The sequence below is a fragment of the Lepus europaeus genome, chromosome 9 (assembly GCF_033115175.1).
Source record: "Lepus europaeus isolate LE1 chromosome 9, mLepTim1.pri, whole genome shotgun sequence".
Classification (NCBI taxonomy): domain Eukaryota; kingdom Metazoa; phylum Chordata; class Mammalia; order Lagomorpha; family Leporidae; genus Lepus; species Lepus europaeus.
The window spans coordinates 101059891-101072671 of record NC_084835.1 but is presented as its reverse complement, the minus strand read 5'-3'; the positions used below and the strand labels follow the sequence as shown (position 1 = coordinate 101072671).

The window sequence follows — 12781 nt, the reverse complement described above, 5'->3', positions numbered from 1 at the left end:
TACTGCTAATGGAGGTTAAACGAATCAATCATGAGCTCTCGGCACAGTGACTATAGGTAACAGCTTCAGAAGGGCTTGTTTTACCACACAGGCAGCAGCAGCTTTTCTATATGCATTGTGACCACTCTACATAGCCTGTGCAATTCTTTTTAGCCTATGCAACCATCCAAAAATTATACTTGTGATTAATTTCTAAAAATTACTTACTCTTAAACTTCCTGGTCACTTGTGCCTTGAAGAGTCTCAAGAAATAATCAGAAATAGGAACAAGGTAAATGGAGGTGCCAAAGGGGAATTGTACAGGTCAACATTACAGTGATAAGAAAGTGCTAGGTACAATCAATATACAATTATAGAGATGGATTAACTGTTCCGTGTTAATTGTCTTATCATTTTCATTCTACTGTTTTCAGAAGAAAATATTTTTATCAAATCAAAACTGATTCTAATATAAATGAGTTTTTGTTTTCACATTTTTGTTCTTCATGGCAGTTCTTAGATTCCAAGAAAAAAGTAATTGTGACAAGAACCTGCAGAGATAGATCCTTTTTAGAACAATGAAAGCTTTTCTCACATTCTCTCAAGTCAAGTTCCACCTCTGGCTTCTCTGTTTAGGATTCATCTTTGCTAGGTTGACTCTGACTCAAGATGTCAAATTTTTCCTTGCAGGTAATTTTCTTCCAGTAGAAATTCAACTCTTATTATTTATGTTACAGTAGAATTATTTCTCTATGTGAAGGGGGCAAATAGGTCTAACAGTTGACACAATAAAACACATTCAGCAGATTTGCTACGTGCTTGGATTAGAAACATTTCAAACCAGGCTTGTGCTATTATTTTCATTACTCTTGGATTCTTAATCAGGATTATTTCACAAGCACTAGGTCATCAACTCAGAAAGCTGATGTTTCTTATAAAGAATTTCTGATGTCCAGAAAATTCTATAGGCTTTCTTGGTGAGAAGGTAAAGATATTATTTATTGCTACTAAATACACGCCATCAGTCCCTCTCAATGTTACAAATAAATTGAGTCTGGAGTAAAACTCAGAATCCATCACCTTGACCAACCGTGCCTGCTGTGATTGAATAAGGCACCCAGTAGCATAATATGTGACAGAGCCTTTTAAGTAATACCAAGCAGAGAAAAGGAACAATTGCCCAAACTTATTAACAGGCTCAGCTACTGGCAATAATTCTTGAGGTCCTTTTGTTCCTGATAAATGATATGATTTCACTGTAAATCTGAAATTTTCACTGTGACAATCTTAAGGAAATTTCTGGAGGGTGATCAGAGGTCTGCAGTATGAATAACTATTGTCTATTCATTCTTCAGTTATACAGTGTCCAATTTGCAAAGTGTGTATTTGTTAGTTTGAAATGACATTAAAACAGTTAACTGAAAAGTAACAGCATAAAACAAAAGGTAAACAGAGAACCGGAAGTTCACATATTGAAAAATCTGGCATTTTCTTACCTAAGAGGCTAACTACATAACATTTCAATGGGTTAAATTACTCTAATTTTCTTTCTCTTTCTATATATTTTTTCTCTATATAATTTTCTACATATTTTTCTAAATATAATTTCACAAATTGAGTTCTATATTTGTGAAAGTTCTAAATTAATTTAAGTTAACCATGGCAGGAAAAATAATATTAATAATTTAATAACTGAAATAATGAAATATTTTCTAATCATTTATTCCAGATTTGAATTTGGCTAGCCTTAACAATTAATTGACCTAAATAAATATATGCTAATGAAAATTACTCATATGACTATTTTTATAAATGATTTATGTAAACATATGGTAATGATAATCGCTCACCATTAATATTTTTGCAGATATTTCCATATGGTCAATGTTGATCTTATGAAAATATTTGTTATGCAAGTGAGTAGGAACAGCTAAATTGTAGAAATTTTACCCCTGGAAAGACATTTCTTGGCAATGTATCATTTCCACCATTCCAAACATGAGCCCCTAGTCATGCTGTGTTAAATAGAGGTGCGGTATAAGGACCCAGAGAAAAACCTGAACACAGAGTCACTGAATTAAATACTACTCATGTGGGCAGCCTTTGGTTGTCAGTGAGAGCTGACAAAAGGGGCTTAACATTTGTTGAAAGTTTAAATATATTTATGCCAGAATTAATGTTTCTCCTCTAATTTTACAGCATGCTGCCCTGAGAAACATGTCTGTGTGTTGGTTCTGCTGATAGCACTTTGATGCTCAAGGTGGGAGGCAAACTACTGCTGATTCTGCAACAAATACCCCGCCAACTACCGCACTTACACATCTTCATAGCATCCCAAAAAGATGCAACTCATAATCTCTTCTTGTTTTCCCTCAGCATTCTATAATATTGTAATACTGTAATCCTATTTTATCAATCACTCCACAAACCATGTAGCAAATTCATAGATAACTACGAATGGATGAATAATTCTTATTTATCTCCATTTTCCTTTGTGTGAAATGACCCCTGTCCCTGCTGATAATCAGCATTTAGCAAAAGAAGGGAAGGAAGAGAAAATACACCAACTCAGACCAGCATCTGAGTCACAGAATGAAAGCTTTCTGGTTTCAAAATGAAAAATGATGATGTCCTAAAAAAAAAAAAAAAAAAAAAGTTGACCCAACTTTGTTTTTATGTATTAAAAGCATCTCATCACAGAGGAAAAGCATTCATGATTTATGTAGAGTTACAGAACTTTAATCCATAGCTCACGAAAGGGTGCAAGAACAGCTTGAAAATTATGCTGAACTTAATTATACTTAATGTGAATTATTCAGAAGTGCAGACAGAGACTAAAAATTTATTTCATACAAAGAAGCTTGACATTTTAATTGGTCCTTCAGAATAGAGACAAAACAATTTCCTCTCAAGAAAATTTACATCTTCCCTATCGGAGCCTCAGCCTCAGCCTCAGCCAAGCAGAACTTCATTAGGAAGATTAATCATCACACCAGTGTCTGCCTCATCAGGTGTATGGCCCAGGTGAAAAGGGGACTACAAAGTAATGACTGACATTTCCAACAGACAGGATTGATTCAAGGAGGGCAATGAGAGAGTGAGCCACCATACCTTGGTCATTAGCCATTTTGTCAGGGTGTTCCACTGTGGGAGAAAAAGAAACAGGATTACTAGACTTCACAGTTCCTAGCAAGAAAGCTGACATACCATCTCGAGAGTTTTGTTAGCAAGTTTTCATGTCAAGGTCACTGCCATATTGAAATACAATTGGCAATTTCTATTAAATAAGTGGTCGGAGAAGAAAAAAATAAAGTTTTTGTTGCATAAGTGCATCCTTAAAAATATCTTGTCCTCTTAAATAAGTCCCTCTAAATAAATCAGATTGATCATTATATAAGTTTAATTAAAACTAGAATAGTGAAAGTAATTCATGCAGTTACCATGTAATTATCACCCATATATATTTTCAGTTAGTTGAGGAGTCTTTTTTCTATTTCTTTTCAACAGAATTTAGGCAATCACACACAAATCTCACTAAACTTGCTGGTTTGCTTCTTCTATATATCTCAAAGTTACACAGATGATAAGCAGTAAGCTATAACACAGTGATTTCTCATTATGTGTGACAATTTCATAGCAAATTCACCATCACTGTTTGAAAAATAAAACACTTCGGCTGGCGCCGTGGCTCAATAGGCTAATCTGCCTAGTGGCGCTGGCACACTGGGTTCTAGTCCTGGTCAGGGCGCCGGATTCTGTCCCGGTTGCCCCTCTTCCAGGCCAGCTCTCTGCTGTGGCCAGGGAGTGCAGTGGAGGATGGCCCAAGTGCTTGGGCCCTGCACCCCATGGGAGACCAGGAGAAGCACCTGGCTCCTGCCATCGGATCAGCGCGCTGTGCTGGCCACAGTGCGCCAGCCGCGGCAGCCATTGGATTGGAGGGTGAACCAACAGCAAAAGGAAGACCTTTCTTTCTGCCTCTCTCTCTCACTGTCCTCTCTGCCTGTCAAAAACAAAAAACAAAAAAAAAAAAGAAAAAGAAAACACTTTACAGGTTATAGTCCTTCCTTTTCTAAAAGAAGGAGCACAAATCATGTTCCATCAAAGTGTAAAGAAACAAAGCACTTCAATAATAATATTGTTAACAAAATATTATTCAGATGAATAGATTTATGTCTGTTCCATCAGATGGTGGCTTTTTAATCCAGAGATCAATTACAATTTATTTCATTTAAAAATAATATGTAGACATATACTATGAAAATGTATAATACTAAGCAGTTACTTTGAATTCTGATGATCTGTTTGGAAAATGATATACACAGGATGTTTATTATGTTAAGGTGAGACGGTTTTATTTTTAAAATAAACTCTTTTTGATACATGGTTGATAAATAGGAACTTACCCATATTCATTTCATATAATCATATAGGTTTGGGATTAAGTTTTTATCCAAGAAGCCATCACCACCACAAGGAGCATAGGCATATCCATCCTCACTTCCCAGTCCCCTCCCACACATTGCTTCTTCCTTCTCTTCTATTTCCCCTTCTTTTTCTTATTATTGTAAGAACACCATGCGAGATCTATCCTCTTAGTGTATAATATGATATTGTTACCTGTTAGAATTCTATTTTTAATAGATCTGCAGAACTTCTTTGTTCAGTGCTTTCTGATGGCTTACATGTTATGAATCTAAGGTCTGTACAATCTTTAAATAAGTTTTTAAAATGTGTTTATATATTCTCAAAATTTAACCAGTGTTCTTTAATTTGCCAGGGCATCTAATCTAATCTCTTATAATCTTTGCAAGTTTATTTTTACTTAATTTTTCTCTCCCATTTCCTATTAAAGATTAATGGCTTCTCAAAATATATTTTATTCCAGTACTTGGAGTTTGTTGGTGAAAGGTGCTTTATATAGGCATTTGCATTATAGGTAGTTTATGAAGAGGGATAGGAATCTAAACTGAGATCTTAATGCAGTTTTTGAGGGAGGATATTGAATTGTCAGAAGTGCCATGCTATGTCTCCAGCAAGAAGGAGACAGAATATGTTAAGATCATAAGTACAAGTATAATCCAGGGTGTGTACAGGTTTGGCAACCATACAAGAACACACTCAAGAAACTACTCTAATCTGCACTTCATATTTAGGAGAGAATTGTTTGGAAGAGTATCATAAGCAAAAGAAGGAAAGAAAGAAAGGAAGAATCAAACACACCTCATTTCCATTATTTGTTTCTTCCTTTGTCTTTAATCATATGCTTTCATTGTCTGTAGCCTAAGAAACTTTTTAGCAAATGATAAATAAATATATGTTATGGCAGAAAACTCTGATATTCTTTTCTGGATTTGATTTTCTGTTGCAAAGTTCAGTTGCACATAGCTTGAGACATTTTGAATGTCTCAAAAATGGTATCTACTGAAGTGTATTTCCCAACAGAGATCAAACAGATCTTAATAATTACCTTTTATTAAATATAAATAATGACTTTAAATTATTATAATTCATTCCTTGAATTTTAATTGTTCATGTCATGTGTCAAGAAAATCATCTATTTGTCACAAAAAAATTTGAACACTTGACGTTCTGTTTTTCTATTCCATCCAGAGATTTCACTGTTATATTTTTAGGGAAGAGGCATATTTTAGAATGATAATTAAGGATGCTCAAAGAATAGACCACAGTCTACTGCACTTTCATTCTTAAAGCCTATTCCTTTGTGTGTAGATGACTCCCTCCCTTCCTAGGAATCCTCTGTAACTTACTCCATCCATTGGAAGCATATGTATTCCCTACAACTTGATAGGCTGCAGAGAGAACCAAACTTCATTGGAGGGCACAGACACAAACAGGGACAGACATACATCTTAAAAGGTCTGACAATAGGTGGGAAAGGCAGGTGCATAGAGCTCTATGCCATTAGAGAATAAAGTGCAAGATTTCTTAAATGACTCTGTAGAAGAAAGAATTAGATGCAGCATATCTATGTATGTTAAAGGGTATTGTTATATAATCCCTTTTGAATTGTCAAATATTATTATAATTAACCAGTGGTTACTGACTGAATTTCCTAAACCTCTGTGGCTCAATAATACCAAAAAGCAAAATTCTACTCTCAAGTAGAAAATACTGTTATTTCTGCAAAGAATGAAAATAAAAGAATGATGCGTGTGGACACCTGCCTAGGGCAGAATTTGCAAGGAAACATATGTATTCCACCTTGCAGACTATTGGGAGTTTCCTCAACTTCAGGGCATCTAAGCCTTTTCCTCTGTCAAACAAAGTTACATTCTGTTAAACAGAGGTCTGAGAACCTTAAATAAGACAGCAACAGCATGATTTTGTGGTTTTGGTAGATTTGGTTCACTGTGACTTTAAATCTCATACTGAGTAATGTGTAATGTGTTTGTCTTACAACATTTGTAATTGTGGTGCAAAAGATTCATGCATGCATAATCCAATGATCAATATTTTTGTGTAATTTAAGATGCATTTTATTATATTAACAGTATTTGTTTAAAAATCTTAATTATTATTGAGCATGACCTACTTAGGGCAGACACTACTAAACATCAAAATCAGGATACTAGAAATAACATTTGTGGACTGTCGTATCTTAGAAGGAATTTTTGACCTTGTCCTCAGTCTTGAAAATCACTTTTTAGCAGAGTTCAGGGAACTTAAGGTGAATGGTAACAAATGAAATACTGAAATAATTTATATGATGCTTGTCAGCGTAGGACTGTACATCTTCTGATAACTCATCACTCTACTCTTTAATACAGTTGGATACTTTAAGTCATCTTAAGCCTTTGTGAGATCTCTTGGTTGGCACATAATGTAATCATGAAATTAATTTGGCACTTGTGTACAGATCGAGATGTAGGATTTGCAAAACATCATGTAATGATGCCACCACAAAATGGATAACCAGTTTTTATCTTCAACTGCTCATTTGGAATGAACCCTGATTTAGACATGAATTCTTCAAAACCGGCATACAAAAAAATGACTCATTGCTCCCAAACTCCTACCATGTCACCAAGAACTTTCATGCAGACACAAACTGAATGTTTATTTGTAAGTTGTTGGTAAAGTTTCAGATTAATTATTAATAAAATTCAGCTTTCGAATAGCTCACTCACTAGAATTCAAAAATCTACTCTTTGTTAAGGTAACTTCCTAGGAAAACTGAGGAATAGACAGTTGAGTTAGTCTAAAACTCCTCTTTTTAGTATGCCCAGTAACTGGGAAAAAAAATGTCAATCATACACAAGTTTCTAATTCCATCATTGTTTGTCATCAGGTATTATCAAGTTTTGTGCCAGATAAATAGGCATAATGTGGTCACAGACTTAAAAGCCAACCTGCCTTTCTTCACTACAACACATACCATGTCTTAAACATATATCTTTGAATGTTAGCTATGGAACACTTAAATTATTTTCAGTTGTTCAATGAAAGCACTTATCCCTCAGAAAAATAATATCATGCTCCAAAAAAAGTATATCAAAATGATTATGTAATCACTATTTTTGGACCTTAATGTTTTCTGTATGAACATATAACAATCCTTAACTCAAGCAGCTATTTGCATTCTTACAAATATGTGTAGTTTTCTTGTAATAACTTTAATTCAAGTTTTTCATTGTTGCTACCCTAGATCCTTAATGTAAACTAATTTGTTTTGCTTGAGTTTTTATGTTTTGCTATATCAAAATTTATTTTAATATATAAGGACAACAGTTCCTGAGAGAAAATATTTAAAGCTGGTAATAGTATGCCATTCACATAATTCAGTGCATTTTAATTTTTATCCCCTTATATAAAACAGCTGAAGGGTTTCATTATATTTTGAATAGAACCAACAGACATGAAATCAATACAAAATTCCAAAAGGTTTGTAAATGAAAAAAAGTCAAGTTAAATATATCTGCCTTATGCTGATGGCAGAAAATGTGATAACAAAATAGATCTTTCTTTGACATGTTGGCTCTGAGCATAACAGGTACATTTTAATTTATTTTTGAACTTCTATTGCAGCCATATAGCCAACAGAGATCGTGTGGGGCATTTTATAGCACAGACTGCAAAGTTATTTTATAACAATCTCACAGGCAAAGGAAAAGTAATGGGAAATGATTCCAACCTTTCAGAGTCCTGAAAAGAATCGGGTCAGAGAGGGGCCCCACTCCTTTTGCATTCCGTGCTTGAATTCGGAAATAGTACATGGTGTCGAGGTTGAGATCCATGATCTGATGAGTGAGCCGATCACCACTGATTGTTTCCATAATCCAGTCATCGATTGGTATATTCTTGTCCAAGGTATAAAATAAGATGTAAGCTGAATAAATAGAAACATGCAATTTTTAGTGTTCTGACTGCACATTGCATTTCTACTTCCAAACACCCATGCTTCCCAAATATCATTTGCAATGATTATTAATTTCTATAACATATAATCTACAAGATTCAATTTTGCAAGCATTTTCTTTTTACATTTGAGAGGTGGAGAAAGAAAGATAGGGTAGGAGAGAGAAAAAGAGATCCCCACTACTGATTCACTTCTCAAATGCTCACAACAGCCAGGACTGTGCCAGAGCCAAAGCCAGGCATCCTGGAAATCCAATGCATCTCTCTCATGTGGATGGCAGGAACCCACTTACTAGGCCCACCACTGTTGATTCCCAGGGTTTGTATTAGCAGGAAGCTGGAGTCAGGAACCAGAGCCAGGAAGCAAATCCAGGTACTCCAATGTGGAATACGAGCATCTTAACTACTAGGCTAAATTCCTGTTCCCAATTTTTAATATTGCAGTGGTTACATAAATAATTGCTTCAGTGTACAGAATTAGCAAATAGGATGGGCAAACATAAATGAAAATATCTGTGGGCTGATGCTGTGGTATAGCAGGTGTACTTATTTGCCCAGCTAGACTGGATACCTGGGAATAGCGTTGGGATTTTAGGATGGTGGTGGAGGACGTCATCTTAGCCCTTGTACCAATGAACTTCTGTCACCTTCAATTCATCATCTGGGACAGGAGAGGAAAGCTGTCTCTGCCAATTTTACAGAGTTATTATAGCAATCGAATGTGTTCATTTATTTTTTAACACTTCCAAAATGTAAAATATTTTATACTTTCTGGTATGTTATTACTTAAGCACAACTTATTTTCATTACTGGACTGCACCAAAAAATTATGCAAACTTGTTAACTCTGCTGTATGTTTTTTATCATGCTAACTAACAATCAGGATTTATTAGTGGGAGAAGTAAAAATTTTTAAATGTGGCAGATTTTTTGATTAATTTATTTGAAATGCAGAGTGATTGGGGAGGGAGAAGAGAAGCACACAGAAAATCTTTCATTCGCTGGTTCACTCCCTAAATGACTACAATGGCCATGGCTGGGAGATTGAAGCAAGGAGCCAAGAACTTCTTCTAGATCTCCCATGTGGGTGCAGGAAACCAAGCACTGGGGCCATCTTTTGCTTCTTTCCTAGGCATATTAGCAGGGAGTTGGATAAAAAGTAGAGCAGCTGGGCCAAGAACTGGTGCCCATATGGGATACTGGCATTACAGATGGCAGATTTAAACCCCTACACTACAATGCCAGCCTCTTTAAGTATATTCTCGTACATTGAATATATCCTTTGTAAACCATTTATCTTCCATTGATTCACTTTCCTTTTGAGTCCTTCCTACCCGCTCTGGACTAGGGAACATTACTCATAGATCTTTGCAAATTTTGTTCCAAAGTTTTCTGACTCAAGTTCACTTTCCTTCCAAAATTACCATGCATGCCATCCACATTTCAGCACAAACCCTCACTACAGATAGTTTGTTCTTCATACAATGATCATTCTTCTTCCCTCTTATTCTCATATCATTCTAACGTTCCTCACTTTCTCAATAAAAATACCATCCATCTGTCCATTAGTCCATCTATCCACCCATCCAGGTAGAGTTAAGTTACATTTAACATACAAAACATTCCTCAATCATGAGCTCTCCTTTCTATAAACTTTGTGATACACTTTAGTATTAAAATAATTATAATTTTATATTACTAATCAATTCCTTAGGGGTTTATTATATTCAGTCTGAAGTGTAGATTATGGACTCTGAACTGGCTTGGAAGTATTAAGTAATGTTACAAACTCCAATATCTAGAAGTCCATTTTTTTTTCTTTCTTTTTTTTTTTTTTGACAGGCAGAGTGGACAGTGAGAGAGAGACAGAGAGAAAGATCTTCCTTTTTGCCGGTGGTTCACCCTCCAATGGCCGCCGCGGTAGGCGCGCTGTGGCCGGCGCACCGCGCTGATCCGATGGCAGGAGCCAGGTGTTTCTCTTGGTCTCCCATGGGGTGCAGGGCCCAAGCACTTGGGCCATCCTCCACTGCACTCCCTGGCCACAGCAGAGAGCTGGCCTGGAAGAGTGGCAACCGGGACAGGATCAGCGCCTCTACCGGGACTAGAACCCGGTGTGCCGGTGCCGCAAGGCGGAGGATTAGCCTATTGAGCCGCAGCGCCGGCCAGAAGTCCATTTTTTAAAAATTCTGATATGTGCTGAAAACTTGTATGTGTTTTGCTTTGGCTTTAACTTTCAAACTCAAAACCCTAGTTTTGAGTTTCCTGAGTTGGCCTAATTGTAACAACTACCTGGAGGATGGGTATAAAATATAAAACACAGACCCCTCCTAACCCCAGATAGTCCATTTTGATTTTGTTGTTGTGGCAAGCAGTTTTTGATAGCCCCCAGTTATTCTTAAACCCACTCCCAAGTAGTTACCCCACTACAAATTCTTTTTGGCTGAGTTGATGCATTTTAAGTCTTACTTCTAAGCAATGGAACACAACCAATGTGATGCAATGTTATTTCTGGGAGCATGTGACATTAGATTTTGACTTCTGACTTGCTAGCATACTCTAGGGGCTCTCTACTGGCTTTGATGAAGCAAGCTGCCAATGGAGAAGACATGTGGCAAGAAGCAATGTTGATTCTGGCCAATGGCCAGTAAGAAACCACATGCTGCGAACAACCACATAAGCTTAGAAACAAATATTTCCTCAGTCCAATCAGAGATCTCACCCAGGCTAGCATATTGATTTATAGCTTTGTAAGAGATCCTGAAGCAGAATATTCAGCTAAGTTATGCTTAGATTCTAGGCCCAAGAAACAGTGAGATAATAAATACAAATTATTTGAAGCTTCAAATTCATGTCCAGAGCAATAGATACTTAATACAATAGTTTAATGGTAACCTCAGTAAATCTGCACACAATTTGCTTTCTGAGGTCAGGCAAGGTCAAGAAATATCACCTCAGTTGATATATGGGATTTGTTAATTTTCTGACATTTGTTGTAATGATGTAGGCCTTAAGATCCTGAGAACTCAGGAGAAGATAAAAGACATAATCAAGATAAAGACTGCCACAAAACTTACCAAGGCTGTGTGAATCTGACCTCTGGTAAACAATAAAATCAGAGGACTATAATTCAAAAAGGAATGAAAAATCATTGGATAAAGGAGTTACAAAGTCAAAAGGAATTGGACTAGAGTAGCAAGTGACCCAGAAAAGGAGACTACAACCTTAGTCAGTAGACAAGAAAACAATCTCTGAGACACCAACCCTTTTATGTTGGTCCTTATCATAAATAGCCTTGGGCACTGTATTTATTGAGATCAAAGTTCCACAGTTCTGGTTGTGTATTAAAATCACCCAGGAAGTTTTTGATAAGAGCCATGTTCAACCCTTTTAATATTAATTAAATCAAAACTCAGCTGAAAATCACTAATTTAGGTCAGTAGAACACTAAAAAGTAGGAGCAAAACATAGTGTCATAGTTGAATATGGACATGAATTTTTTAAAAGTTTTATTAATTCTTCTCTCTCCAGTCTTTGCAGGAATCAAACTCATTGCCTCAACTCTTCCAACTGTCAATATTTGTTGTTTAACTATAAATATAATTTAGAAATAAAATGAGTTGGGAATTTAAAAAAAGATTATTAATTTATTTTAGAGGCAGAGTAACAAAGAAAGAGAGAGAATGAGACATTTTCTGTCCTCTGGTTCACTCCAAAATGGCTACAGTGGTTCTGAAGCCAGGAGCCAGGAGCTTCTTCTGGGTCTTCCACATGGGAGTAGGAGCCCAAGCACTTGGACCATCTACCACTGCTTTCCCAGGCAGCCTGAACTTGAACTGGGGCCCATATGGAACCCAGTGTCACAGGTGTAGGCTTAATCTACTATGCCATGGCGCTGGTTCCTGGAGGTGAATTTTAAAACCTAGCTCTGGTGCTTCTTGGTCATTTGACTTCGAGCTAATTCTTTACCAAGAAAGCCCTTATATCTTCATTTCAAAAATGGAATAATATGAATATGTGATCACTTACAATATTAAAATGTTCAGCAGAATGCCAATCATATATTGAATATTTAATTGTAGTTTGAACCATTTTCTTCTGAAAGTGACAGTCCAAATTCTAAAGCAGCCATTTTATGGTCGGGGAGTAAGGACTGATATTATCTGAATTTCCTCCTTCATGCTGTTTTTCAGTTGATTTTTTTTTTTTGAAGAACTTATATTTATAAATTAATTATCTTAGTTCTGTGCAAAGTAAATAAAGCCTCACCCTAAAATGGATTCCAAATTGAAACAATAATAGCTGATTTGTTTCAGTGCTTGGTGGGTATTAGGAACTTTCTGGTAATTTAACAAATCTAACAGACAGGTTCTACTTTGTAAGTAGGAAGTGAGACTCAGGAGGGAGGTTAAAAGACTTGCTCAAGCATC

At 36.1% G+C, this 12781-nt stretch overlaps 1 protein-coding gene across 1 annotated transcript in view; it reads right to left on the bottom strand.

The window, feature by feature from the left end:
* DCC (DCC netrin 1 receptor) overlaps nucleotides 1–12781 on the bottom strand; it is an 824910-nt gene that overhangs the window by 101352 nt on the left and 710777 nt on the right. The window contains exons 23-24 of the mRNA XM_062200029.1: nucleotides 8132–8326; nucleotides 3091–3123 (exon numbers count right to left, since the gene is read on the bottom strand). Of these exons, the coding sequence (XP_062056013.1) occupies nucleotides 3091–3123; nucleotides 8132–8326 (228 nt within the window). The remainder of the gene's footprint in view (nucleotides 1–3090; nucleotides 3124–8131; nucleotides 8327–12781) is intronic.